Source organism: Diachasmimorpha longicaudata, chromosome 10, assembly GCF_034640455.1.
Source record: "Diachasmimorpha longicaudata isolate KC_UGA_2023 chromosome 10, iyDiaLong2, whole genome shotgun sequence".
NCBI lineage: Eukaryota > Metazoa > Arthropoda > Insecta > Hymenoptera > Braconidae > Diachasmimorpha > Diachasmimorpha longicaudata.
Window position 1 is genome coordinate 7,884,190 of NC_087234.1, and position 27,905 is coordinate 7,912,094.

General features: G+C 35.7%; 5 protein-coding genes across 11 annotated transcripts; 3 read left to right on the plus strand and 2 right to left on the minus strand.

The window, feature by feature from the left end:
• Positions 1 to 687: 687 nt before the first annotated feature.
• On the minus strand, positions 688 to 4,307 carry LOC135166794 (transmembrane protein 135-like). 2 transcript variants are annotated; one of them, XM_064129399.1, is made up of 8 exons: positions 3,892 to 4,307; positions 3,627 to 3,757; positions 3,007 to 3,133; positions 2,430 to 2,807; positions 2,171 to 2,338; positions 1,931 to 2,071; positions 1,678 to 1,844; positions 688 to 1,543 (listed from the first exon to the last, which is right to left on the minus strand). In XM_064129399.1, exons 1-8 carry the CDS (start codon positions 4,036 to 4,038, stop codon positions 1,429 to 1,431), a joined length of 1,374 nt encoding a protein of 457 aa, XP_063985469.1. In that variant the 5' UTR covers positions 4,039 to 4,307; the 3' UTR covers positions 688 to 1,428. The 2 variants fall into 2 exon arrangements, with proteins under 2 accessions (XP_063985469.1, XP_063985470.1); XM_064129400.1 differs by having other exon boundaries at positions 3,869 to 4,007.
• A 30-nt stretch (positions 4,308 to 4,337) lies between these two features.
• Positions 4,338 to 6,565, plus strand: LOC135166800 (trans-1,2-dihydrobenzene-1,2-diol dehydrogenase-like). Of its 3 annotated transcripts, none has more exons than XM_064129417.1 (6): positions 4,338 to 4,439; positions 5,005 to 5,069; positions 5,152 to 5,353; positions 5,452 to 5,743; positions 5,815 to 6,212; positions 6,279 to 6,565. In XM_064129417.1, exons 3-6 carry the CDS (start codon positions 5,152 to 5,154, stop codon positions 6,380 to 6,382), a joined length of 996 nt encoding a protein of 331 aa, XP_063985487.1. In that variant the 5' UTR covers positions 4,338 to 4,439; positions 5,005 to 5,069; the 3' UTR covers positions 6,383 to 6,565. The 3 variants fall into 3 exon arrangements, with proteins under 3 accessions (XP_063985487.1, XP_063985488.1, XP_063985486.1); XM_064129418.1 differs by lacking the exon at positions 4,338 to 4,439 and adding an exon at positions 4,512 to 4,911 and having other exon boundaries at positions 5,005 to 5,051; XM_064129416.1 differs by lacking the exon at positions 4,338 to 4,439 and adding an exon at positions 4,515 to 4,911.
• A 120-nt stretch (positions 6,566 to 6,685) lies between these two features.
• On the plus strand, positions 6,686 to 9,405 carry LOC135166788 (heparan-alpha-glucosaminide N-acetyltransferase-like). Its single transcript, XM_064129380.1, has 4 exons — positions 6,686 to 8,092; positions 8,186 to 8,465; positions 8,571 to 8,698; positions 8,768 to 9,405. The coding sequence occupies exons 1-4, from the start codon at positions 7,151 to 7,153 to the stop codon at positions 9,125 to 9,127; spliced, it is 1,710 nt and encodes a 569-aa protein (XP_063985450.1). The 5' UTR covers positions 6,686 to 7,150; the 3' UTR covers positions 9,128 to 9,405.
• On the minus strand, positions 8,768 to 11,785 carry Mppe (Metallophosphoesterase). Of its 3 annotated transcripts, none has more exons than XM_064129405.1 (7): positions 11,645 to 11,785; positions 11,072 to 11,281; positions 10,847 to 11,009; positions 10,560 to 10,691; positions 10,324 to 10,458; positions 9,858 to 10,065; positions 8,768 to 9,772 (listed from the first exon to the last, which is right to left on the minus strand). In XM_064129405.1, exons 1-7 carry the CDS (start codon positions 11,659 to 11,661, stop codon positions 9,597 to 9,599), a joined length of 1,041 nt encoding a protein of 346 aa, XP_063985475.1. In that variant the 5' UTR covers positions 11,662 to 11,785; the 3' UTR covers positions 8,768 to 9,596. The 3 variants fall into 3 exon arrangements, with proteins under 3 accessions (XP_063985475.1, XP_063985473.1, XP_063985476.1); XM_064129403.1 differs by having other exon boundaries at positions 9,858 to 10,089; XM_064129406.1 differs by lacking the exon at positions 10,324 to 10,458 and having other exon boundaries at positions 9,858 to 10,089.
• A 31-nt stretch (positions 11,786 to 11,816) lies between these two features.
• On the plus strand, positions 11,817 to 18,366 carry LOC135166776 (uncharacterized). Of its 2 annotated transcripts, none has more exons than XM_064129337.1 (4): positions 11,817 to 11,957; positions 14,187 to 14,244; positions 14,578 to 14,645; positions 14,772 to 18,366. In XM_064129337.1, the coding sequence occupies exons 2-4, from the start codon at positions 14,220 to 14,222 to the stop codon at positions 18,156 to 18,158; spliced, it is 3,480 nt and encodes a 1,159-aa protein (XP_063985407.1). In that variant the 5' UTR covers positions 11,817 to 11,957; positions 14,187 to 14,219; the 3' UTR covers positions 18,159 to 18,366. The 2 variants fall into 2 exon arrangements, with proteins under 2 accessions (XP_063985407.1, XP_063985406.1); XM_064129336.1 differs by lacking the exon at positions 11,817 to 11,957 and adding an exon at positions 12,078 to 13,275.
• The last annotated feature ends 9,539 nt before the right edge of the window (positions 18,367 to 27,905 follow it).

Genomic DNA, 27,905 nt, shown 5'->3' on the forward strand with positions numbered 1-27,905 from the left:
AACTAATCATGGATAAGGATTGTTCAATTGATAAGACACATCGAGGCAAAATTAGAAATTAAAAAAATGACAAAAGTTAGCACAATCCAGGAAATTTGATTTTTTACATTGAGATGAGGATAAAAAACGAAAGGACCGTTCTCTAAACTAAGATGGAATTATCCTGAATATCTTTTATTCTCATCGGTTTATTCAAATTTAAATCATAATTATATTTTGCTGCAATTTTATTTTATTTTCATATAATAACTCATTTTCAAATCACTTAATTCAATCTCCTGTTACAATCAACATGATTGAAGTAGCAATAAACAATAAACGATCAAGAATCAAGCAACAGCTGATGCAATACAGGTAATTTTAATATTTAAAAAAATTGTATAAAAATTTACTATCACAATGTTTGCTAGGCACCATTCGTTCAACTTGGCTTACAAGTTCCTTTAATATCCTATCATCAGTTAATATTTACCCTACTACAATCTACGTTCTACCCTAAAAGAATGAGATAACTGTTGATGGACGGCTGTGATGATATGAATTGTTTTTGTTAACCGATTTTTTTTTATTTAAGAAGGTCTCTTTGGTTTTACGAATTAAGAGCTTTTCAATGATTATTTCCATTGTTGAACAGTAAAAGGGCGGAAATATCACTGAAATAGCGTTTGTTCAATAAAACGACTCAAGGCAATTGTGGAATTTTATTGTTAATACCATTATCTCTATAAAATATTAAAAGACATTTTTATAGGCATCTGGTTTCAGCTAAAAAGTAAAACTTTTCTACAAAGTTGTTCAGAGTTTTCTAAAACATCTGTCATTTGTTTTTAAATCTCGCTAGAGCTACTGTTCAATTTGTTCATTACATAATTAGTCGATTCTTTGTCGAATTTCACGAGAAAAAACTAATTCCTTGAATATATTCGCAGCTACAAATGTTTTTTTTTTCTTGGAAATGCGTTTCTTGCTCGGAGAACACAGAGAAATAACATTATTGGCCGTTTATAACCTTTCGAAATTAATCGGTGAGCCGTGAAGATAAAATAACTAAGTGCTAAAAGGAAATTGTTAATGAGAGAATTCTCTACAGACTTCACCACTTTTCGAATTACTTTTTTCTCTTCACAATACAGTTCTCCGTAAATTTTTTCATTTGCGTCACTCGAGAGCGCCTCAAAGGTCATGAATCCTCAAGAAGACAGGCTTGTCACATGATGTAGAAACAATCTCATGAATAATTCTACAATATGACGAACAAATTTAACTAATATTATTTACTCATGTGTAGTTGACTCGTTGTATAAGATAAAAACACGCATTTGCTTCTTGCGAAGTAATGATAGAGTGGATCAGCAATTTTACAATTTTTTTTTCCTATGTGTGCTTCAATTTGTTTTTATATATGTCGAATAATCAATTATTTGGATTTCAGAATGAATAAACCAGTTTATTCGTGGTATTTGTTTTTACGAGAACTTGGTCCAGGTATTTTGATGTTTCTAAGCCAAATTGATCGAGGGGAATTCGATTCATTGTTGCTAATCTGAAATTAATTTTAATTTATCATTTGACGACTTACGTAAGTTTAAGATAATTAAAATGAATCTATGTATAGATATTGGATATTTTTAAGATGGAAAAAGAGTAAGGGTCATTGTAATTGGGTTTCTTATTTACCTTCCACCCGACAGAGTGTGTAGAAATTTGAAATAAGAGGCTCTCAAGTTTTGAGGCTCAACCATTGCTGCGTGGAAAAGAACAGCTGTACTGAAACAATAAAGGCCAACTACAAAGCCTTTGATCTCTGGCAATGTACCATTTTCAATTCCTTTATTCCAAAATAGCTGAAATAAAAAATCATCAGATCCATAAATTTTTTTTTTTAATCAATTTTTTTATTCCATTAAATTTTTAAATTCATTCGTCTTACTTGCAGTGCTTTCCACATAACGTAAAGAGCAATCGTATTATTCGGAAACATTACAAATGTTAATCCTGCGAGTAGTCCAGCTGGTAATGCGTGAATAGGTGTATCAGCATCATTGAATCTCCGTAATGTGCAAGAAATAAACTGAAAATAGTTTTAGCGTTAGTAAATAAAAAAAAATGATGAGCCGGATCGCTAAATTATTTCCATTATTGTATATTCAACCTATGACATTGTAATTACCCTATATATAACAGTAAATCCACCAACAAAAATAGGTAGGTCGAAGTTTTTCTTTTGTAAAATTGTGGATTTTAACAAGTGAGGCTTTCTCAACAATTTTTTAAGCTGCATAACTAATTTTAATCCTATTTGTACAGTCAATCCAGTTCCAAACAATTTGAAGCCTCCCTAAAACCATAAGAGTTTATAAAAATCATTGGAGATTCAATTGCAATGAAAAATCGGAACGAATAAAAATACAAAATTGACGTTTACTCACGCTCAGAACAAAGTGTGCACAACTATGAGGATGTGGACACCGACAATGTTTTCCACAACTTTTAACCCAGTTTATTAATTTACGGTAGGCTCTAAGTGATTCCATAAGGACATTTGATCTCGATACTGATTTTTGTATATTACTCCGTCCCTCTTGCCTATCAATTCTATCTTCTATTTGACTTTGTATATAATTTTTAGCTTCATAGGGACTAGCAACAAACTTTATTATTCTAAATATTGAGTCCTTATTATCATCACTATTTCGATAGAGATAGAGTAATGCAGCAATACTGGCTGCGAAAATGTAAACATTTCCATGGGGAACGGATCGGTAGTACCCTCTCCAAAGTCCCATTTTAAAAAGAGTTTCTGTTGCCTGGAAATAATAGAATGAAATTCCTTAAACCATAGTGAAACCGAGGTTTCGATATTGTAATATAAATACAAGTAGACCAGACATTTATATGACTAATAGCCGCCACTGCACATATGCAAAGTTAAGAGTTGATAAAAAATGAAGATATGAAACATTTAAAAGATCAGGAATAAAAAGAGAATAAAAAAAATTTTTTTACAATGTTCGATACGTAGAGGCACAACATGGCACGCCTCGAAGGCCTCTCAATGATGATTGCAGATAAACTGGAGAAAAATGATGGAAGAAATGCTACTGATAATGCATTAAAATTTCCAGTCAACCGTCTGCAACGGAAAGATAAAAACAGCTTTTGTAAATCAGGGATGACACAATTCCCAAAAAAATATAAATTTTGTTAGAATCCTGGTAATAATAATTCTGTAATGAAGAGGTGAAAGGAGTTAAGTGTCAACTGATCTCCAGCCTTGATTAATTTATAAATGTCTCAAAATTGACAAGCAATGGAAAAATTGTTTTCGTTACTTCTTTGAAAGACTTATTTTCCTCTACAAAAAAAAATTATAACGAAAATTTCACCATTGCCTCTAATTTTTTATATATTCATCAGAAGACAAGACTGAAAAGAACCAACTCCCTTCATTTATCCACTTCATTTCAGAATTTCATTAGGGAATAATTGAGTTGTCGGTGAAAAGTCTATTTTCAAAATTACTTTCGAATTTCTTCAGCCTTACGACGTATAGCAAGAATAATTTGCAGTTTTATTATTAAAAAACTTAATCATTACGATGATTATCATGCATCGAAAGTAATTACCTGATGCTGCATAAAAACATAGAGAAGGTAAAAGTGCTCCACGAGAGAAAGGCAGTGGACTGAAGTATTCCCATCAACATTTTCTTAATGTCATCTTTAGTTGGTTTTTTGCCTTTCATCATCATCGTCACCTTGAATCATCACGTGAAAAGCATAATACACTCTTAAATCAATATCTCCTTCGATTTTTATTGCCAAAATAATATAATCACAATGAAAAGTATCGATATACAGACACTGACCACTCCAAGTGGTAATTACATACGAAATAAACAGTTGTATATATCCTTAGGCATTCCTGGATGGCATGTAGACCGAGACCAGCAGTTGCACTGACGCACGAATCCGTCCAGGGATGAACATACTCTTTACAAGTGGCATCGATCACAAATTTACTAAATTTCGTAGGCATTTTCACTGATTTATCACAAAACAATCAACAATTGTCCCGCTGTGAACGGATAAATCTTTCATCAATCTCTCCAAGAAGTACTTCCGAGTGCGGTTGCACTCTGCTCTGACCGAGAACAGGGTTCCCTGACCGCAATAGAAAGGATTTCACTGGAGTGCATGCGAACTTTCGGCGATTGCGCAATGAATCGAAAAGTTTTTAAATGGCTAAACAGCTGAGAGAGTCGTCATGTGTACGAGAGAAGGGGGACTCTTCTCCGACAGCCGCTACCGATCGACTGAATAGAATGGCTTAAGTAGGCCGTTGGATGTGGTTTTAATGACGGTGAATGGAATGTAAAATGTTCGGCGGGGAAGAAATATCAGGGGCAATATTTTTCTTTCAATTTGAAATGTAAAAAGGTGTAATGACAGCATCAATTTAATTTCACTGAAATAATTTCTTTTTTCGTTTTTTTAATCATTTACATTTGCATGATTATAATCAAACCACTTGTCAAATAACAATCATAATACATTCCCTCATTGCAAATCAATTAATCTCGGTAGAACTGACTGAGAAATATTTTTTTATGAGAATTCGTAAAGAATATAATTATTCTTGTTGACGACTTGTTTTTCAACTCTTTGGGTGGCTGATCAGTAATCTCGGTCTGTGGCAAGGGTCACGGTTTCCGGTGCATCAGCACAATATAAGCATTGAGGAACATTTATTTTTTTCTTATAATAATCCGGCCAGCCTTCTGCTGAGAATTTTTTCATTGTCAATTTTTTAAAATAATTGTTGGCCTCCTTCATTTTCATAATCCTATTTTTTTCAAAGTTACGCAATAGAATACATTGGCCGGTGATAACATTGGTAGCCACCCGACGGGTCTGTAACGATAACAATATTTTATCATAAGAGATAATTTATTTTTTAATCGTACAGTCATCATAAATACTATTTAAGAAAATATCTCTTTAGTTAGGACTGTTGAACAACATTGAGCTGATCGAGGACATTCCAATAAGGTTAAGTTTGACAGAACGGTGAGAGAAAAAGCTTGGACATATGTTATTTTATCAAAAATTGAACAATTGATTTATAAATTTTTTAACGTTACCCACGCAGATGGCTACACGTTGGGGTATTGTAAGTACTGGGAAAATAGCCCACGACTTTACAACTGCTCTAGCAACACTACCTAATACTGAGCACCAAGCTGTAGCTGTGGCTGCCAGAGATGTTAGTAGAGCTGAAAAATTTGCACAACTTCATAATATATCCAAGCATTATGGTAATTACGAAGCACTCGCCAAAGATACTAATGTAGGTGAGTTTCCATTTCGTGATCAAACTTGTCAATTTTTCATCTTCATAGTTATCATAGATAAATCAATGTAAATAAATTTGTAAAACCGATGAATTTAGAAATAGTCTACATTGGAGTGCAGAATCCTCAGCACTTGGAAGTAGCCAAGTTGATGTTGGAAAATGGCAAACACGTTTTGTGTGAGAAACCTCTGACATTGAATGTGAAACAATCAACTGATTTGATTAATTTCGCTAAAAAGAAGGGATTGTTTTTGATGGAGGCAATTTGGAGTCGTTGTTTTCCACTTTACGAGAGAGTGAAAAAGGAGATTCAGGAGGGAACTATAGGAGATGTCAAACAAATAGTTGCTTCATTTGGATTCCGAATGCCTGATGTGGAACGTTTAAAGTAATTAAAAATATTTTTATTAAATTCCATTCAGTTTATGGTAGGGCTTTGTGTTATTATTGATTTTGTAGTAAAAAAACTCTGGGAGGTGGTACTGTTCTGGATTTGGGTGTCTACACGATTCAGTTGGCACAGTTTATATTTGACGGGGAGCATCCTGTTTCTATAAAGGCATCAGGCTTTTTGAATAATGATGGTGTTGATCAATCGATGTCTGCAATAATGCTGTACAGCAATAATCGAACAGCAACACTGATGACCCATGCATTCGTTACTTTGCCTAATGAAGCTCATATTATTGGTACAAAAGGCATTATCAAGATCCCTCAATTTTGGTGTCCAGTTAAAGTTGAATTGCCTTCTGGTACAGTTGAGCATCCACTTCCCGTAGGTCCGCATGAGTTTAATTTTCTCAACAGCGCTGGCCTTAGATTTGAAGCAATGGAAGCACGAGTGTGCCTCAAAGCAGGTTTGTTGCAAATTTTATATCGTATGTATTTATGTATTTATATGTGTTGATTTTTTTTCTTCAAAGGTCTCAAAGAAAGCCCGAAAATATCTCACGCCGAATCACTGCGTATTGCTGAAATTGAAGATGAACTTCGTAGACAACTTGGAGTTGTTTATCCTCAGGATTAAATGCTTCAGAATAAATTCTATCTTTGCGGTGGGAGGAGAGCTACCCGTGCCTTTATTTGAAATGATACATTGACTCAATGAAAACAAAAAAAAATGAGGATTTTAAATTTAATTCCTACAAGGAAAAGAATATTCCATATGTATTATTCGTTATATTGTGAATAATAATCATTTTGCCGCAAACGTACTGTTTAATTTTCTTATGCGATATTTAAAAGACGGATGGAGTACTGTTGCTCATGCGCAGAAGGGGAGCCGTCTCAACAAAGTCTTTGATTGGCCAGACTCAGCATAATGGTAATAACAGCCATAACAACAAAAAAAAAATCACATAGTAAGGCAGTATCAGATGTGTACATATTTCGATTAAAAGAAAATAGTATCTGAGTAGTTTTTAATTCTCTCGGAATATTCTTACTGCTCTCTACTTTCAACAGTGACTGCTAACATTGGAAATAGAAATGTACTATCATGTGTGTCCCTTATCACAGAGGTTGGGTTAGCATAATCACATATATTTATGGGCGCTATTTTTATCATTGACAGTGAATTTCGTTTCAATCAACCTATACATATACAATCTAACCATCTCAGTAATTAGTACCTGCGTTAATTTTACAAGATGCTTACTCAGCTGATCATGTGGTACGAGAGGAAAATGAGTTAGTGGATGGCGGAACAGGAAAACGAAAAAAAAAACCTTGAGCATACACTAGACGATAAATATATTTCGGAATCATAGTCAGATCGGGATTTTTTTGCTTTATAATGTTTGAAAAAATGGCATATAACATTTGCGAAAATCCAAAGGAAAGCCTTGGCATAGATGTTGCCTGTGTCAGTGTCATTAACGATTACAATACATCAGTATCCCTTTACTCCTTCTTCAATGAATGCAATGCCTGTGTCAATCAGCTGTGGGCTAATGTGTCAGCAAAGAGTAATACAACATTGCCGGTCTCAACAAAATGGCCCCAGCACATGTACTATGTCCAGAACAATCTCCAGTGGTGTCATACAACGTACAAATTCATAGAGCATGGACATTATGGCTGGAATTTATCTCACGACTCGATATGTTCGTTCATTTATACAATTCAGGAGCCAACGAATCCATACCTTCCGATTCTGGCTGCTTTTGTGGTTCTGATAATTGGCCCATTAACTGCTATAACAACGAAATATCTGATCAACATTGTCAGAGGATTTCTCTGGAGAAGTACTGGTACTGATCATGATGATACAGGACCTCTCGATGACTCGGGGCAGGTGGACAATGAACCACCAGTGATCAGAGTTACAAGAGCCAGTACGAGAATTAAAACAATCGATGCTTTTCGTGGTATCGCTGTGCTACTCATGATTTTTGTTAACAATGGAGGAGGAGAATACGTTTTCTTCACACATTCACCCTGGTTTGGCCTGACTATAGCTGATCTTGTACTGCCCTGGTTCGCTTGGATTATGGGATTGACAATTGTGCTCTCATTGAAGTCAGAGATGCGGCTCTCCATCTCAAGACCTCGAATTATTCTGAAATTCCTTCGACGTGGGCTCATTTTGATTTTATTAGGATTAATTATTAATGGACAAGGGGGCACGAGCTTACCGAATCTAAGATTTACTGGAGTTCTGCAGTTACTTGGTGTTACTTATTTCATTTGTGCCAGTATTGAAACTATTGGAATGAAATCTCAACGAAATTATCAGGTACGTCAGATAGAACGGGTGGATGATTTTTCTTTATTATTATGGTGATGATGATAAGATATATTCAAGTTCTGGTTGTTTGTCTCTTGCTAGTATGGAAGATTCGCTTTTTTGCAAGACGTTCTGGATGCCTGGGCACAGTGGCTCATTGTCCTTACGCTGATTGTAATTCACCTGTTAATCATATTTCTTCTACCCGTGCCCGGCTGCCCTATGGGATATCTTGGCCCAGGAGGTAACGAGTATCGCCAGCAATATGCCAATTGCACTGGGGGCGCCGCCAGTTATATCGACAGAATGGTTTTTGGTAGCCACATGTACAAGAAAATCCATAATCCAGTTTATGGAACTGTTGGTTCATATGATCCTGAAGGTATTATTTATATTTCCTTGTATAAATGTAACTTTCCTTACGCGCACCTGCACAGAGATTTTGAAGAGATTTTAAATATATTTTCTCGCAATGTCCTGTCCACAGGAATTTTAAACACCCTATCTGCTGTACTAATCGTCCAACTTGGTGTCCAAGCCGGGAGAATATTATTCTGCTATTACCTTCACACTGCTTCCAAAATTGTCAGATGGTTTTCTTGGGCAGTTTTTCTTGTGAGTATACCTACATTATATTTTATTGAGACATAATAGTACTGAACTACTTTGATACATTTTTTCCAGGGATTGGTGGCTGGTTTTCTTTGTAACTGGAGCAAAGGAGGCGTCATTCCCGTTAGTAAAAATATCATGTCATTGTCATTCGTCCTCACCACTTGCTGCTTTGCCTTCTTACTCTTCGGCATTTTATACTATATTATTGATCACAGAAAAATTTGGAATGGAAGGCCATTAATTTATGCGGGTGCTAATGCCCTTTTTCTGTACGTTGGTCACTACTTTACAATGAAGAGCTTCCCCTGGGCCTGGGAAGTGAATGATGCTTCTCATGCTACAGCACTCGCTATGAATGTCTGGACAACAGTAGTGTGGGCATCCATTGCCTACTTACTTTATCGAAAAGACATCATAATAACTGTTTAATCTTCTAGATATTGAACACCTTCACTGTCTTAACCTCTCTCCACTGACTATTTCCAGCTTTAAGTTTGATGTATTTACCATCATTATAGTGATAAAAATAATTATCCATTACCATACCATAGCATTAAGACTAATTCATTTCACTAACCAATAAAAAAAAGAGAAACTAGAATTAAGTTGGCATCGACTATTGTGATTTGTGAGCTGTCTTATTCTGGAAATTGTTTTGTATTGAAGTGACATGGATATGGGATAATTAAATAATGTATTTACATCCATTTTTACTCACCTCTTTATTTATTGTCAGTTGAATGTTTTTCTTCTACGCTTTTTACCAATATAATTCCTTAAAGTTATTAATAAAATCTGAGAATTTCCTATATACTAGAGGATGGAACGCACATCAGTTTTTGTATCTTTCTATTTAAAAAAGGCTGATTAAATTAGTATGACATAATTTTCAATATCACTACACAGCAGGTAAGTGTGAATAGGCCACGTGAGTTGACCAGGCACAGCAGTTGCAGATAAAACTAGACAGAATGAAAGTCATAACGATCGAGAATACCCAGAGGTATCCTTTCAGTTTAGGAAATCTTTCAGGCAGCCACAATATTGTAAAGTCCACTGATTTTTCATGGGTATCTGCAAGCAACGATAATATTGAGTAGATTTAATTACAGTCGTAATTCATGAAAGAAAATCTATTAAAAGCCGATAGATTGTGTACCGATATAGGCCAATCCGTAGCCCATGTTGACTGTTCCCATTCTGTACGAACAAGTCGGTATTTGTAATTCATGTATATCACCCATGTCTAAACGCAGCTGATAAAGAGAGGTTTCATGAGGTGGTAAGACCCAAATATCACTCAATTCATCTATCGTTGTATCGAGGCTCAGGTGCATGGCTTTGTGCTCATGAGCTGTGAAAATCACCTGGGGTGAGAGTTCCTTAATTACCTATACGGTAATGGGTATATTAAAGAATATTGGTGAATGTTTTGTAAGCAAGATAAGTTTACTTATTTCTAAGTTGAGTGTCTCAGCAATTCCTTCTGAATTTAAGAGAGATAGCGAAATTTTTGTAGCATCAATTGTTGTAGTAATCAAATCACTCCACAACGAAGGCTCTAATCAAAATTTTATTATCTCCCCTAGATTTCGAGATATTCTCAATTCTAATTACCTACGTACATTTTTTACAAATGAACCAGATGAGAATAACAATGGCATATGACTGAGTATAATATTCGTTGTATTTCTTTCTGTATATTCACTGAGAAAGGCATCTTCAGGCGCTTTTGGCATATAGTGAGTCAATCGATTTACCTTGAATATAATTAATTTGATAATTAAAACATTTAGACAGTTAGAATTCTGCTAGTATTAGCCAATGATCAACTAATTGTAGCAGTAATTTTGTCGAATACCTTGTAAAAACTCAAACTTTTGTGGGTCAGATAGTCTGGCTGAGAAAATGCAAATTTAAATCTGTTGTGAATAGCTGCTGACACACTGTCTTCCTCCCCACCAATGTCATTATCGCCTGGCAAATAAATTGTCTAAACAAAAGAAATATCAATCACCAAGATAAGTAATATTGACTTTTGAGATTATAAAAAGAAAACAAGAAAGCAAAGTGACTATCAATTTAATAACATGAAGCGAGACTCCATAGTTTATATATCTTTGCTATAAATAGTAATAATAAAATTACCAAAATATGCTCAGGCGTTTGAAATATACGATCAAATCTACTTTTATATCTACTAAAATCTTGCATTGTGGAGATGTGACCCTCGTCCATGAGATCTCCAAGAAATACTATCACATCGGGTTGGGCATGGCTCATGGCCCTAGTAAATGTTTTCGCCAAATATCTGTACATCATCAATAAATTCAATTAATAAATTATCAATTGGATGAAAAGAGAAATCTTTACCTATCGTTGTCCCACCGAGCAAACCACGCGCCAAAATAATTTTCATTTTTTTCTCCCAGTATCTGTGGATCTGCAACAAGCAATACCTTGACGCATTCGTTGCATTCCCTCCCAGACCATTTAAAACGTTGAATTTCATAGGCAAGAAATTCACAATATAATATTGTTGAGCCCAGGATGAAAGCGATCATGAACAGCTTATACTTTGTCCTGCAATACGTTCCATTAATTTTCCTCATCTTTTCTCTCTTTCACCGGGTGGAATAAAGCAGATACCGATATAATTACTAGTTTCCGTAATTAATTACAAATTTTTACATAACATATTCCGCAGAGAAACAGTGCATATTAATGGAGTACATGCAAAGTTTCTAAATGTGAGAGGTTACGTTCAATTGACAGTAAGGAAAGTCATTGTCTCAAGGTATCATGCAGAATTTCTTGAAGATTTTTCCTCTTAGATTGATACAATGGAATTAACAATTAGGGATTAGAATTTTTTTCACAGTTTGCAGCAGTGAAACAATTGTTGTTAATGGAGATGAGCTGTTGGAGTATAGTGTTGGGCCTTACCTATTTCTGCGAATCATTTTTCCTCACTTACGGCTTTCACTCATATGTATTTTATGGATTATTATCTCTTTGATTTGTAGTAAATTGCATAATTCTCTCATCATGTTTCTTTCACCTCACACACATGATGTTTTCCGATATGTTTTACATACCATCCGTTGGCAGCTTGTGACGATCACCTAATTGCTGCCCTTCGAAGGTCGCTAAAGGCCGCTAAATTATGATTTTGCTTCGACTGGGACCAGTGGGAAGGAGAGCAAAACTAAATATAAGAATAAATAAAGAAAGAAAAAAATTTGAATCAACATTTCGAGTAAGTGTAGTAGAGAGCCATGATTTTATATTTTTTTTATTTATGTGAAAATATTCTGCCAAGGTTAGTGTTTGCATATATTTAAAAAAATGAGATAGGGCACATCTTCATTTACTTCAGAGGAGTATTAATTTATTCATTATTGCACTTTTCAGGCTAGTAATTATTAGGGAATCTTATAAGGTTTGAGTTCATCTATTTCAGCATAAAAAAGAACATGCAATCTATCATTTGCCCGGCCATTAACATGAGAAATCTATATTAGAGAATTGTGAAAAAGTCTAATCATAAAAATTAACTTTTTTCCACTGATTTACCGAGAAATTTCTCCAATTTCTGATCACGAGCTACTGTAATACTGCATAATCATGAGAAGAAATGTTTCAAACATGACAGTGTGAATCATCAATTCTCTATTTTTCCAATTCTATTTCGAATATAGAAATGGTGTGGACCGGCCAGAGAGAATTTAATATATCCTTCGTTCCAATGAGCGCCTACAAAGTAGACCAATCATAAAATTTCTTTTCAATTTCTATGTTCCTGATTGGTGTCCTCATCACCAGCAGTTAAACGCACTTGCGATCTAAAATTCTTGTCATGTGTATTGATGGCCTGGAAATCCAATTAATTCCCCGGTATTACCCACCAAATTCGATAAATAATATAAATTATTCATCTTGTAGCTATATTTTCCATTAATATACATATAGAAATAATTTGGAACAAAGACGAATAATAAAATTTTCGCAGATTTTTTGTTTATTTTCCTCTCTCGTAGACACCAATTATTGATAAAATCTCAATGATGATTATGATTGGAAGCGATTCATGTAACAAATTGACAGTAAATAAATTGGAATGATGTATTTTGTTTTATGGAGATTCAATAAATTTTAAATGGACTAATAATTTATCTGCATGCGTAAATGAAAACATACCGATAAGATCGAGGCTAAAGCAAGTGTATTTAACATTTCCACTTTCTATCGCATAGAAAATTCAAAGAATCACGTGTTATATGCACATAAAGTGATAGAGATATGTATTGAAGGAAAAGGAGGGGTCAGATGAAGCCTACTTTCTTTTGAATTGTTGCGAGAGAGGGAACTCGGTTAAACATGTAGTGAGTGGCAAAACTACTGAAACACCTCAGCCAGTACGTGCGTGGCAGTCAATTTGACTGAACGACCTCAAAAATGAGTGAGCAATTTTCCGTAAGAAATTGACAAACAATATCGTGCTGTTCAGTTGACAAATCGCAAGTTATCAGTAACAGTGGTACATGAGGTGGTTCTTTCAGTAATTTTGTTATAAAGTAAGAGTTGGTATTACTTTATTCATATTAAATTTAGCAATAAATTAATTACACACTATTGCACAAATATTTTTTCTTAATCATTCTGATGATCAATGCAATATCTTCGCAAAAGTTGAAAACCGACAAATTTTCATTCACGATTAAATCTCTCGACGGGAAATAATATTTCGAGTTATGGCCGGTGGGAAAGATGTTGTAAGGTTTTTCAACAATTGTGAAAAGATGAGTTGAAAAAATAAATAGAGTTTTGTTGGAAAAATAGGGTTCTTTGGTAAATTCTGCCCTAATTGTTTTACTTTCAACATTGACGAGAGGAAATCTAAGCGAGGACTTGAATCGCGAAAATTTCTCAAGGAAAATGTGCTTTGTGTCATAATTTGAAAGTTTAGTAAGATTGTTTTTATAATATTCACTGGAGAAAATCTAATGCAAATTATATCAATTATGAGAAGGAAAGAATGACTAGTTTAATAAATTGATGGAAATATAAATGGATTTTCTGCTTTATATGTTTTAAGTTGGGATGATAGTAGTGATGTGCACTAGTTGGTTTGGAAAAATGAGGTCACACTTTCCCGTTCAGTTCGAGAACATTAATATGAAATTTGAGAATATTATTTGGAACGCTTCATATATTCAAGCAAAGAAGATTTGAATTTTTTTTAAAGTCTAATCAAATTTTTCGCATTCAAAAATTTCTAAATGTCTTGTTGACCACGTTCCATTCAAATACATAACTAAAGGGGGATGTTTCAACAAACCACTTCAATTTATGTTTATTACAATACATATTATAATATATATATAACTTAAAGTTGGCAAGTGCCAACATGTCATTTTAGCATTTTCACATTTTATAGTGAGTCGAGTGTGTGTAATTATTGAAAATATTAATTTTTCCTTTTCAGAATTTTATCCCAATGCTCTAAATTATTGAAAAGATGTCGAGACACCCATTTTTTTGGAGTAAGTAAGACCTTGCTTTTGCCTTTACTATTTTCTGAAAGTGGGCTATATTATTGAATCTAAAAGTCCAGAGTTTTGGATTTTAATTTTAAATGTCGCTCAGGTTATAGCTAATAATAGGGAGAAAGCACCAGTCAATTAACTAGTTTCTCAAAGAGACCGCCAAATTAAAAAACATTAATTTTCTCGGCCCATAGTTATTGTTGTTACTTGAGGATGGATTTTAAAAGAGAGCGAGAGAGAGAGAGAGAGAGAGAGAGAGAGCGCGCTGTTATTGAATGCAAATGATAAATATTAAATATTGAATTAATTACAAAACTACATATCTCTCAGGTTCACTCACGATATGGATCTGCAGTGCATTGATCTGTATCGTAAAAAGCGGTCATGTAAAAAATGGGGTGAGTATATCTTTCTCCATGTATTTGCTAATTTAGAAATTTACCATATAAAATTTTTGCTCCCATAATTATAGAATAAACGTTTATAATATGCAGTCCAGCTAACAAGATTATAATTTTTCACAGGAACTCCCGGGGAAAAATGGTTGGCAACCCTTAGTGACATATGATAATGTAGAAAATGTTTCACCCCCAAGTAACTACGCCGCCTACACAATTTCCCACTTTGATTCCGAGCGGGAAGCAAACTTCAAGATATCAAAACCCCATCGAAAATCAGTAGACACAATTCATCAATACGATTACACCCCACCAAGTATTCTGGGTAGTTTCAGTATCTTTGGTCACTCAATATCAAAAAATCGTAAAGGAGACGAAAGCAAAGGGTACCGTGATGCCTTAAATACCAACGAGTACGACTTTCTGGTGCCTCCCCCTCGGCAGAGGATAGAACCCTATCAAAAAATCAAAATAAGCGGCGATGCCTATGGCGGTTCCCAATATCGGGACACCATTTACACCCCTATGAATACTCAGTTTACATTCATATCGGCAGGGGCATCATCACCCCCATCATCATCGTCGGTGGTTAAAAAGCTCCCCGGCATTGTACCTTCTAGAGATCAACTGGCTCATCATCCTCTACGTCAGTATCAGACGGCCAGTGAATCATACAAATCCCAATCACCTACGCAATCGGCCTGGATGTCGAATATCCGCGACAATATGGCCTCCTACCATCTACCATTCAGACAATATTCAGTCCACAGTGAGGCCAGTGCTATTGCCGATGGTGGAAATCATTACTACACCCAAATTGGCCATCCACCTGTATTCAAATCTCCTTATGATGCCCCTAGTCCACCAAAACCTGCGGTTGAAAATCCCAATGAATACGTTACAGCACATCATCCTGGCAATCTGTATGCAGTTGTCACGACTCCAAACAACCGCTACGTCGAGCCTCACTACGGTTTCGATCAAAATTCTCCAGGAAAACAGCATTTCGACACGTCCGATGATCACTTACCCAACGGTCCGGCTAGTGATAATTACTACAGTGGTCGTAAAAAAAATACAACACCGAGCTGGTTGATGTCCACATCAAAGGAGCAATTACGGGATATATTGCCCAAGTTGAATAAACCAGTGCAGTTTAACAGAGCAAATAATGCAACGCGACATAAAGCACCGGCTGTTACCGAAAATAAATTGAAAACTCAAATTTTACCTGAGAAAATTGCACCGATTACTCCGAAATTACGTCAGGAAACACCGGAGAGTATTTCGTTGAAGCATTTCAATGAACAACAATTTCTTTTACAACAACAACTGTTAGAGCGCGATAGGCTAAAGCTGGAAGAGTTTCAAAGTCATAAGAATCCCATCACCAGCAAACCAACTGAGAAGTATGAAGAAACAGAATCACCTGGAGAATTGAACGGTGATAAAGAATTTCCAGTTTACGAAGCTGTGAAATTAACAAATTCGGAGAGGAGGCCACCAGCTGGCCAATTACCCCCCAAACATTATAATGTTAATTACAGTAAAAAACAAGTGGATGAATCGACTACCAGGGAAAGCTCAATTTTTGATTATTCTACGAGGCATCCGATTCGTAATTTAACTGAAGCTGATGTATCAACTGGAAAAAGAAAGAAAGTTCATAATCACAGAATTGTAGTTAGTAGTGAAATTAGCCACTACGACGACGACGTTATTCACAATGAAAGACCTGATACCGATCCCGGGCATGAAAAAATCAATAATTCCATCAAATTGGAGAACACATCACCGGAGTTGGTTGTTGCGGTGAAACCTACCTTTATCACTGGTCCAGAAGTGACATCAAAAAATTCCCAAACGTTCGAGACTCCTCCCGAAGGATCGGCCATTACTCCAGTTAATGTTAATAGGACTGTGGCGTTCGTTATCGATACAACGCCGAGAAGATCTACAACTATGAAGACGAGATTACAAAATAGAGGATCAACACGTCGCAGAAGACCGCCCCTGGAGCCCGAGGTAACATCGTCATTATCATCAATTCAATCGATTGCAATCACGACAGAAAATATTCCTGATGTTAACAGTAATCACCGCCTCATTACCACCCCCTCTTATTACTCAACAAACAAATCGACAATAATTAATGATATTGATGATGATCGTAAGAATGAGACTGAGTCCGTTACTGTTGAGCAAGAAGAAAAAACCAATACAGTGACTTCCGAAGAGTTGACGACACTTTTTACACGTGAAAATAACGAGGCAACCAAGATCCGCAAATGGAGTACTCAATCGCCGATTAATGAGGAAAACCACGAGGAAGTTTCATCTGTAACGCATGCCAAATCTCCTGAAGAAGTCACCACAAGCACAATGGAGATAATGAGCAGTATAATGCGTAACTATACCTCTGAAATTGCTCCCCTGGAAAATTTATTCAACTTGACTGAAAAATATGGAGATGATGAAACGGTGATGAGCACACAACTGTCCGAATGGGCATCATCATTGGTTGGGGAGAAAAAAATTAACGGTAATAATTCAAATTCTCCGGATATCGTGGATGTAACTACAAGGCCAACCTACAGACTGAGACCCATGAAAATGACAAATAATACTCGTCCAAGATTTAGTGTGAAAGACTATAAAAGTCGGTTGGATTACAGAAATCGATTGAGTCAGGCTTCGACGACGCAAAGTACTTCTACAACGACCCAGTCTACGCAATTAAAAGGGTCTGGAAGGTACAAGTACACCCCGAGGTATTACACTAAATCAAAATCTTCAACTCCAAGTTATTTACCAAAAAGTATCAACGTCAGTGATTTAATTGAGGGAAAACGTAGTAAAATTCCTGGGTATCGACCCTACAACACAGCCATTCAACGAAAAAAAATCATTAATAGTACCACTGAAGCGACTAATACAGAGAATAAATTACAGGTAAATAATTTTGAAAATGAAAACCTGTTTGTACAGCCAATACGTCGAAGGCCTCAAATTAAAACATCAGGGCAATTCGCTCAGATACTTAAGAAACACAAAAATAACATTGTAAGTACTGATACTACGGTACAAGATTCCGTGTTGGTAACTACTGAGCCGATTCCAAAAAGGTCTGACTTCACTGAGGAAGCTGTTGCAGTGAGTACAACGATTACAATAAATGATAAGGGAAAAAAGCAACCTAATAATACGATGGATGATATAACAGTCAATTCACCAGACCGAGAAAAAGAAATAGTTGCAGTAACTACGGAAAATTTCTCTCCACATGCGAGCATTCAGAGCGATGAAGAAGCTTTTGCGAGAGCATCATTGAGTGTTGCAGATTTGACAAGTTCAGCTTCTGCTCTTTACAATAAGCCGGGAATGTTCAAAGCCGTATCGGTGATGCCAGTATTTGAGAGTGACTTCCATAGGAAAAAATTAACCCCTATAATGGACGAACCTTCGCTGCCTATTGAAGCATTTTTCCGCGAATTATCCAACAAAGAAAAATAAGAGGAGATATGACACTCATGTAAATTACCATGAACATATAATTCTTATATATTATCTACAAAGTACCTTTGACATGGATAATTAATTTTTATGACACGAAAGTAATGATCCTATATTGTTATTGTATTTATGATTAAAATTTTATAATTTATTTCTGATACTCGATGTCTGTTAAATTATGTAAAAAAAAATTGGTAATAGCCCTGGATATTATTCATTCAATTCTTCACCTATTGATATTCCCTTCTAAATTGTAGTGAAATTGAAATTTTTTGAGAATTTCTGGCAACATCGCAACCCGAGAATTGCCATTTAGCACGGGGAAAAAAAATTTCCCTCTTCGATTTTTTTTTCTTCAGTAATTTTGAAATGTTTGACTGTTCTATAGTCACTGTACTTTTTTAGACACTTTAATAACAGGAGTCCATTTTTTTTTCAAACTTTTCCATTCAGTCAATGCATATAAATTCATGAGAAATCCTGCGGTGCCGCATAATTATGGTCAACTGAGGAGAGCGATCAATTTTTCATATGGGGAAAATCAAGCATTAGATTTGAAAAATGGAAATATACAATAAAAATAATATAAATGTCCTATAAATTGCACTGAAATGGAAGAACAATGATAAAAACATTCAACTTGTTGTTAACTCTCTTCTTTATTGATAAATCGGCTACAATTTTTTATTCAGAAGCTATTTTTTATTTACGTATAATCGTAATAATGGTAAACCATCCCGATTAGTGTATTCCCTTTTTCCTCATATTCTGTCATTACAAAAATATCTTCGTTGACGTTTTATTTCCTTTCTATGGATTTTTTTTATCGAAAAAAAAACAACTACGAAGTTCTGTCCTGAGCAATATTTCTTGCAACGTAGCTGATGCAGTCGAAGAATAAAAGTAGATAAAACCGATAAATAAAAATAAAATGTTGATTGGTGATCGTATGTCGACTAGACAGAATACCATCGTGGTAGGTGAAAAACAAAAAAACTTTTTCAGAAAAGAGAAATACAATGTAGTTATTGCATACTATCGATTAGCTTCATTCAGAGGCCTTTCTTACCATCGGCCTAATAAGCCAGAGACTGCACATTGAAGGGTGGTGAAAATGGGGATTGTCGTAACAATGTGTATATATTGAGGATACACATACAAAAGGGGTGAATACTCACCCTTCATGCGCAGTCGCATTATATTTTATTTTAGAACCCCTCCAGTATTTCGTTCCACTGGCTGCCCACCCGAGCAGCTTTTCGGATCGCATGTCTGTCAGTTTCGTTCAGACACGGGTAGTTGTTGGCAATCCCTCAGAGCTCTAGTATACGTTTCTCAAGATATATTCCAGCTTTCAAAAGCTGTTATAAGCTGTAATAAAAAGTAAAGAACATTTTATTTTGTCAACTGAATAACCGAGTCACGTGTCAGCGACTATTTTAGTGCTTTCAACGGTCAATATTAATGTGTGTCATTGGGGTAATAATCAAGGAAATTGGAAAAGGCCAGAAAAATGTAAAATGATTTATTCGCCATCGATTTTGTATTTTTATGCATAATGTTGGTTTAGTAGAAAAACATCATTTATGGAGACAATAGAAAAATGCCCTGATGTGAGGGCTTGGAATCAACGTCGATATTCCAGGCGAGTCTGGAATTGACTTGTTATAAACAATTTTTTTTTTTTTTTTTAATCGAATCGGCAATTTACCAACTGGTGTTGGTGGGTCTTGGCACTGGAAGAATTCACAGATGTCTAAATTACAATCGTGGATCTTACAATGCCATTACTCGCCGCGCCACAACACAACTACAGAGGATGATCTTCAATAGTTTCTAATTTGATTATCATGCTTTATCATTACTCCTTCATCTATAATTGGCAGTATTTTGTTGTAATTACCAATGTGCATTTTATATTACAGTTTGTAAGATTGAATTATTCTGTAGAATTTGTTACTGTGATGAGGCAATAAAAATAATCTTTCGTGGGATACCGAAAATTCGCATCAATTTTCATTACTAGACTGTAACAATTATAATCCTATTTAAATATGACTGATGCATAATAAGTAAATGGGGGGATGAGGGAGGCGGGTTAAAAAATTTTTATTCCGCCTATTCTTAGCCGCACTCCGAGCTCAGTTAATGAATGAATAACATAACATTAATGTATCCCAAATTGGTGGAAGTAGAACGCGAGTATTGAAAAATAATTTTCCGTTTATAAAATCAATGGGTTCTCTCGAAAGAATTTATCCTCGATTAGAACCGATACCAGAGGGAAATAAATATAAACATTAGAGTCAGTACAAATACATTCAATTGTCAACTAGTCTATATCTGTACAGAAAAAAAGGTATTTGTAGAAATTGATTGAATGTAGATATTTTTCTCGTGGTGACTTTAATCATCACATTAACAATACAATAATTCCATCTTTACTGGGTTATCGTTAACATCGAGTTTGCTTCCTGCATATCGATTGTCAGACTCGTGATGCTATAGTTGATGTGAAATTCTACGAACGATCGAAGCAGCTTATCACTGCAGCAAATCAACGTCGTGTGCAAAATGAGCGTTAATGTCGAGCGTTAACATAGACTCACACCCTCACGAACTAGTTGGAATATACCACGTGCACGCAGAGGGAGCATAGACGGCCCGAAGCCAAGGCACATAGGGCTACATTATTAGGGGTTCGATATTCTTACACGATAACGGAACCGGAAGTACTGTGGCCGGCAGCTTGAACTATTTATCGAACGCGTTGCCATGCCAGCCCACGTGTACACAAGTCCACTGGCATCGAGGCCATTGATCACTAGCATGAATGTTTGCGTGCACCTGCGCGCTTACCTGTATTCTCCACTAATATTGGACAAAGATAGATAAATAGTGGAATTGCCGTGTGTATATGGTACTTGCTTGATCCTGGCACCATGTTACTTTCTTAGGCTTCTCTCTGTTCTACCGATTTTTCTTTTATTTTCCCATCGAATTTGATGAATTCCAAGAGATTTTTCTTTGTCCTATATTTGCATTTTGTCATATCACACAAGGATTGAGGCACATTGGCTGCAGAGATAGGTAAATATATGAAAAATATATATCAAATAGATTATGTCAATTATACATATGCATATGTGTATGGGCGGGAAATATAATATGCGATTTGTACGAGATAAAGGGATTGTACATATGTTGTGTACAACGTGTTTTGCTGCAGCTATATAAATATATTAGAGATATATCGCATGTTGAATTGTTCGATTATATATTATTTTCAATAAGCTGTCAAATTTGGCAGATGATTTATCGTCTTGCGAAGGGCTATTCATGGACCATATCGATGCCTAAGAATAAGTTTTCAAGATTAATATAGAAAATAATAATTGTAATGAATTATTAAAAATAGTTTACTTAAATCTTGAATCACATTATTATTATTAAAGATTGGAGTTGATTGATTTTTTTTTGAGCTCAAGTGGAAAGAGGATAAATTTCCATTTCTCTTAAATTTGAAGATTGAGCTTCGATGTTTCAGTCTTCTTAATCGATTCTAGAATTTGTCGAGGATAATGGGGGGGGGGGGGGGGCGGATTCGTTGGACGATAACAAGGATCATGGAGAGCGTTGTTTGATTGAATTCTAGTTACGTCAAGTTAATTCATCTCTCAGAGTAATAAAAGGGAAGTTAACAGCTTGCACTGTTAACAACCCTCAGTACACAGTTATTGACAGTGAAAGGCACTGTCAAGGCTGTCAGAATAAGTTTTACATTACCGATTTTTCTGAGAATCCACAGAGATTATTAAATAAATTTCAATACAGCGTGAACCAATACATTAGACAACTCAATCAAGTTGAAAGGTTTCAGTAGTGATTTTCCTTGTAAACTGGATTTTCGCCTCTGCAATGTTGAACGCCGCTGTAAAATTTTCAAAAATTTTCATTTCCACTATTTCTTTACAAAGAGAAAATCCTTCTGATCTTCACAACAAACAAATAAAAATAAATTTTTAAAATTCTTATCTCGATATTGGATATGAAAGAAATCTTGGTGACTTTTTCAGGATTATTACGGATTCTGTTGAGGGGAAAGATAAAATTAGTATTATGCTCGGCGGTATAACAGAGATTTTTTCAATATGGTGGACATGCCATGCCGGTGTTTGGCGTCGGTGCCCCCCGTATTGTGCCAAATTCCTTCAATTTGTTTAATTTCCATCCCGAATTTAGTTTAAAAAATAATATATTCTATCGAAACAGAGTCATCGAGCTGAGTGTACGTATTCAGACGAGTTTTTTATATTAAAAACTGGAAGTAATCAGTGTCAAGCTGTCTTTCGGCGTTGGTATTTTGAGTGAGTGAAATGCAATGTGAAATGCTTGAAATGTGTAGTGTTTAGTGACAAAATGTATTTGGTATGTGATAGTGCGTGTATGATTGTCAAAATTTTGGGACGCGGAAGTGAATGTAGAAATCGTTGAAGACATGGGAGAATTGATGTTATTAGAGGAGATGATCTAGAGTTGACTGTATAGTTCCATCCAATCTTTTTTTCATGGTATGAACTTCACTTCAAGTCGTAAGTTTCTATCTGGGAAATATAGTACATTCGGATTATAATGGGCGTGAAAAAGGCATGGCATGGGTGTACTTATGGACTCTAATCAGATTTTAAATGATGCGCCAACGTGCACGGAGGGGGTACCGCCGTGTGACTAGCGCTGCGCTCGGTTCAAAATCGAACTTCTTTCCCAAATGGCGAATGTGGGTCTTCATATTAATAAAGTCCAGTTTATTATAGGCTGTGATTAAATGGGAAATTATGATATTGTGACACAATGTTTATTCTCATATCCTTTGTTGAAACAACATATTGTTTTGCAAATCATTTGCTGTTGGGGGAAGGTTGTAAAATTGTCAATTAATAATATACAATGCCTTAGCTTTCTTTACCATCCAATGGATTAGCCTGCTCAGATATGTCATGGTTATTAAGTGGATAAATTAAATAAATATGGATTGGACATATTTTCATTTAACGAAGAGTCTTTTCGATTATTCGATAGAGCCTGACAGGTATATTCCAGAATCGAAGAGTTATGATCTTGAACAATCTCTTTATAAATAGATTGAAGTTTGGATTTCATCGTAATAAAAAAATTATTTTGTCTGTAATTAAATAAACAATTTGGGTTCTCTTGATATATAATAGGTGCTAATAATTGAAGAGTTCTAATTTCCAGTTGTTAGAATTGAGCAACCCTGATTGGCAATTTTTTGATTATTTATAAAAATAATGCTGCCCTCTGTTGGCACTAATTAGAAATTATAATTGATGCCGATTGTAAATAACAGAGAATTGAAATCCTACCCTACCAACACGGTCTGACCGCCTGTAGATTTCCCAGGCAGGATATATGTGAGTGAAGGTTATCAACCGAGGGAGTCGAACTTCACAACAAGTTACCACCGATATTATTATCGACGGTATTTTTTTAGGCATGTAATTCGTAAACTTGAAGCCCAGCCTACAGTAAAAAAGTTCAGTTATTCCTCTAGGCTATTTTTCTTATTTAGTGAAAGAAAAACTTAAATTTTTCATCTATAAACATTAGTTTAAAATCAGTGACATTCCAAGTGACGACAGTAATAATGTGGTCATGTGCTAGTGACCTGCTGAGATCGCTAACATCCGAGAAAATGCTTAGTATTCCTCCTAATTAAGCGTGTCAATATAATCATGAATAATATCAAAGAAAAAGTTTATATTATAACATAGGTCTTTTGAATATGCTCATTATTACAAGCTTACATTTTTTTCATTACCCGAGAGATTCAAACCTCGGTCGCGCTTTTCAAATGAAAATCCCACTTGTCAAATAGCACCCCTAGCGAACGTCAACGGAATAAGTCCCGTTGTCCTTAAGGGAGACTTCCCCTAGCACAGGGGTTCCTAGATCTGTGTGTGCGAAGAACATGGAGGTGTGTGTCATCACACGGACAAAACTCCACCATCTCTCCCTCTGGTACTTGAAAAATATGATTTTTTTCACCCTCCGCGAATGTTCGTTTCGAAAGAGAAGGAGAATTTTGTTTATATTGCGCGGTACACAGTTATTTTTATTTCAAATATGCAACAATCGAGCAATTTATTATAAATGAGTTATATACAGAACCCGTCGTGTAATCAGTCAAATAACGTAGTTGTTACGATAAAGGAATGAATTACATAATTTGGATGACTGATAACCGATTGAAGGGATTTATACCCTTGAGCCTAGCACCAACTAGGACACGCACCCCCCAGGTTAGGCACAACAGAAAAATGAAATTTTACTTTCTACTATACCGACGCACAGATTTGATTACCTTTCACATAATTTTTCATATGTACTATCACGATTTTGATTTCGTCAGAAGGGTTTTCCTCGCGACGTCGTAATTTTTCATTTATTCACAAAACTACTGTATTAAACGGTAAATTTCAATGTTTTGCGACTATGGGTTTTTTTTATACGTGGGCTTGGCCAAGCTTCGTCCTCGGTAAGATATGATACAGGGAGATATTGGCAACCTTTGATGTCGCCGACACGAAAACAGAGGACAAGTACCTTGGAAAGCCGTACGTGGCGATGTACACCGCCTTCCTCTCATGCGCGTTTCGTCCCCACCACTCAGTAATTTCTGGGGTCGAGCGTTCAAATCTCGGCGAGGACGCTCATTTTTCTTTGCAGTTTCTCCCTAAAGATGGTTGGCATGCAAATCGGAAAATTATCAAGAATTGAAAGGGCTCTTTTTACTGTAGGAGGCCTAGGAGCCGAGAAAAACGCGAAAAACAACAATTCCTAAAATCCCATTATGCGTAAGCGATGGAAAGATGGCTTATTCTATAATTCATTCTCAAAATGTTCACAAATTCGCGGGAATGAGCGATCGTAGCGGAAAATCATGGTGAAGGGGATAGTAAATTAACCAAAAAATAAGTCTGATTCTTATTATTTTTGGGGTTTTCCTTCATTTTTTTCTTAGTAACAAAAATATTTTACATTTTTCCGTACTTTTCCAAATCATTTTGCAGTTTAAGAAATAGTCTCTTCAGCGCTGAACAGCTTAGAAGAGTGGGGATGACAAGGAGTTGAGGGGAATGTGAAAGTGACCGCCACGCGCCCTCGTGGCGCTTGCGAGACCTTGTCCCCTGTTTCTTCGGATCCGACGTCAGCCCCGCGAGTAGAAAAAACCGCATCGCCACAGCCCAAATGTATGCATTAATTTTCCACAGCGAATTTTTGTTCAAAATCTCTCAGCCTAGAATAGCTTATGATTGTCTTTTTCATGAATATTCATAAAAAATCTTCTACAATAGTTCTATTATTGTGTAAAACCGAAAAATATCAAGAAACATATGACAGATATTCTGATTAAGACCATTGAATTGCAACAAAGTCTTGCTAAATTTTGAAACATTGGGTAAATGGCTTGCGTTGAAACAAAAAAATTTCCAGGGCTTTCATGTTATGGTAAAAAATCTCAGAATAAACCCCATACGGTCCGTTAAAATAATCATTCATGTCGAAAGCTCATCTGATCGGTAAAAGACTCTGCATGAATCAATTCACGAATATGTACTACCATAGTTCTATTGCCGCCTTTAAAATAGAAAAAAATACTTTCAACTAAAAAAAAAAAATCTTACCCACATCAATAAAAAACAATTGTGAATAACGGGTGCAACCCACTTTATATATGGCGGTTTTGTTCTCCGTTCGCTAATACGGAACTGTACAATGGTCATTTTTTTCTTGTGAAACCGGTACGAGTATTTTTTTTCAAGCGAATTCTATTCTTTAGAAGTTCGTATTGTTTTCAAGTTTCGCAAATGGACACTGGGTATTGTCTCACAGGAAATAGTGAACGAATAAAAAAAAATTTGGGATTGAAACGTACTAGAATGAACCCATTTTTTTTGCATTTTGAGAAACGTACAAAAAATTGGTACCCATGCCAAATAAGATTGGTAAGTATTCACATTACATTTGACAACCCAATGTAAAAATTCCACAGATGACGTCTCAATATTCTTTAGTTCAACTTTTTGCGTATTAACACAATATAATTTCTCATAATAATTTTCTCATTTTCGAATTGAAATGATAAATATTCCGGCGTGAGCATAGGAACAGGGAAAATTATATATATTTTTTAAATATTGATGAGGCCGAAGGCCCTCACAGACTTTTCATGACACCGATTAAGTATTTGTCGTGTGATTCATGATTATTAAATTTTACTGCACTAGATCTCTGCACGGAAATAAATTTTAGGTAAAAATTAGATCTCCAAAGGGCGAAATAACGGACGAATTTCAGTTTTAGCATAAACATTAGCCTCCCAAGTCTAATTTTTCCAACAAAACTTGCCCTAAAAAGAGGTTGATTGTCATTTTGCCCCACATTTCACCCTGTAGAGGTCTAATTTTTATCCAAAATTTCCTTCCGTATGTCTATTAATTATTGACTGCTATGGATCGCTTCTTACCCTTTCTTTGCCTCTCACCACTCTCATGGCAGCATTGGCAGCAATCAAAAATGGCGTATAACGATTGGGAAGGGGGGGGGGGGCACAGTGACAGAGGATTTTTGCCATTTTGAAAGCCATATCAATAGCGGTGAAAAAAAAAACCTCCCTCACTATCGAGGGCGGTGTATGTGGACCCTTCTTACAACGCCCGTATAAGAAGACTGCCAATGAGGGGGTGCGCATGTGAGCCGTACGAAGTTCCGTTTTATTCGTCGAAACTTTAATCCCCCATGTGAGCTCCAACCATAGCACATACCCACTCTGATCAGACAGTTAAACCAATGGTTCACATAAGATTTTTCTCTTGAGACGCGCATGTCCTCCTTGAGTTATAGGGCGCGTATCCCAGCTCACCCCCCAACAATCCGAGCCTTCTGAACTGCATGCATCTTTATATGTATATTTAATTATAAAATTTTGGATTTTTCTACATATTTCTGAATGATATATCAAAGACAGATATTTTTCTACGCGGGGTAAAAGTCGGTAGATCTTCGTAATCGGATGATTAGAAAATTACTCATCTTGATACCGTCTAAGAAATTTTCTGCAGACAGATAAAAATTCTTTAAAAATTACGTGCTTGTTTTCAGTGAACTGTTTCATCATTTTTACAGTATTGTTGGTCTTAAACTAAAATTTTCTCAGTATTTATATCATAGAAATTATTACTTGATCATAATAACTGTGCATTATCTGACTGATTATAAAGAGTTGCCGGCTTTTGTACGCGTCGGAGTTAAATTTAGGCCGGATTGCAACCCCAGGGGTTGTTAAAGTAATCCATTAATTGGTTATAATTAATTTGGTCAACAGAATTCAGTTACGCTGGAAATTATCATACTGATATGCTGTATGTCCTTATATGCAACAATAACGCAATTACCCAAAGTCTTGGGTATAACATCTTTCCTATAAGAAAACCAACATGAGACGTGGCTGCGACCGAGATTAAGAAGAATCTCGTACGTGGCTCTATATGCTTGAACCGGATGAAATTTGATCACACCTTCTGTGACACTTCTGACCCCTGTGATCTTTGACATTTTTCTACATTTTTTCATCCCCGTGTAGCTCTATTGTTCCTTACCGTCTTTTGATACCAGCGAATTAGTTGATTATTGTTACTTATCTGATCTCTAAATCTGTTATGAATA

Coding starts and splice junctions, on each gene's coding strand:
- LOC135166776 (XM_064129337.1), top strand. CDS start 14,220: ATGTCGAGACACCCATTTTTTTGGA. Junction 14,245..14,577: donor GAGACACCCATTTTTTTGGA/GTAAGTAAGACC, acceptor CATATCTCTCAG/GTTCACTCACGATATGGATC. Junction 14,646..14,771: donor GCGGTCATGTAAAAAATGGG/GTGAGTATATCT, acceptor AATTTTTCACAG/GAACTCCCGGGGAAAAATGG.
- LOC135166794 (XM_064129399.1), bottom strand. CDS start 4,038: ATGCCTACGAAATTTAGTAAATTTGTGATCGATGCCACTTGTAAAGAG. Junction 2,808..3,006: donor GCCTCTACGTATCGAACATT/GTAAAAAAATTT, acceptor TATTATTTCCAG/GCAACAGAAACTCTTTTTAA. Junction 2,072..2,170: donor GATTTACTGTTATATATAGG/GTAATTACAATG, acceptor AACTATTTTCAG/TTTATTTCTTGCACATTACG.
- Mppe (XM_064129403.1), bottom strand. Junction 10,692..10,846: donor AAACGCCTGAGCATATTTTG/GTAATTTTATTA, acceptor TCTTTTGTTTAG/ACAATTTATTTGCCAGGCGA. Junction 10,459..10,559: donor AAAGTTTGAGTTTTTACAAG/GTATTCGACAAA, acceptor ATTATATTCAAG/GTAAATCGATTGACTCACTA.
- LOC135166788 (XM_064129380.1), top strand. CDS start 7,151: ATGTTTGAAAAAATGGCATATAACATTTGCGAAAATCCAAAGGAAAGC. Junction 8,093..8,185: donor AATCTCAACGAAATTATCAG/GTACGTCAGATA, acceptor GTCTCTTGCTAG/TATGGAAGATTCGCTTTTTT. Junction 8,466..8,570: donor TGGTTCATATGATCCTGAAG/GTATTATTTATA, acceptor TCCTGTCCACAG/GAATTTTAAACACCCTATCT.
- LOC135166800 (XM_064129417.1), top strand. CDS start 5,152: ATGGCTACACGTTGGGGTATTGTAAGTACTGGGAAAATAGCCCACGAC. Junction 5,354..5,451: donor CGCCAAAGATACTAATGTAG/GTGAGTTTCCAT, acceptor CGATGAATTTAG/AAATAGTCTACATTGGAGTG. Junction 5,744..5,814: donor CCTGATGTGGAACGTTTAAA/GTAATTAAAAAT, acceptor TTGATTTTGTAG/TAAAAAAACTCTGGGAGGTG.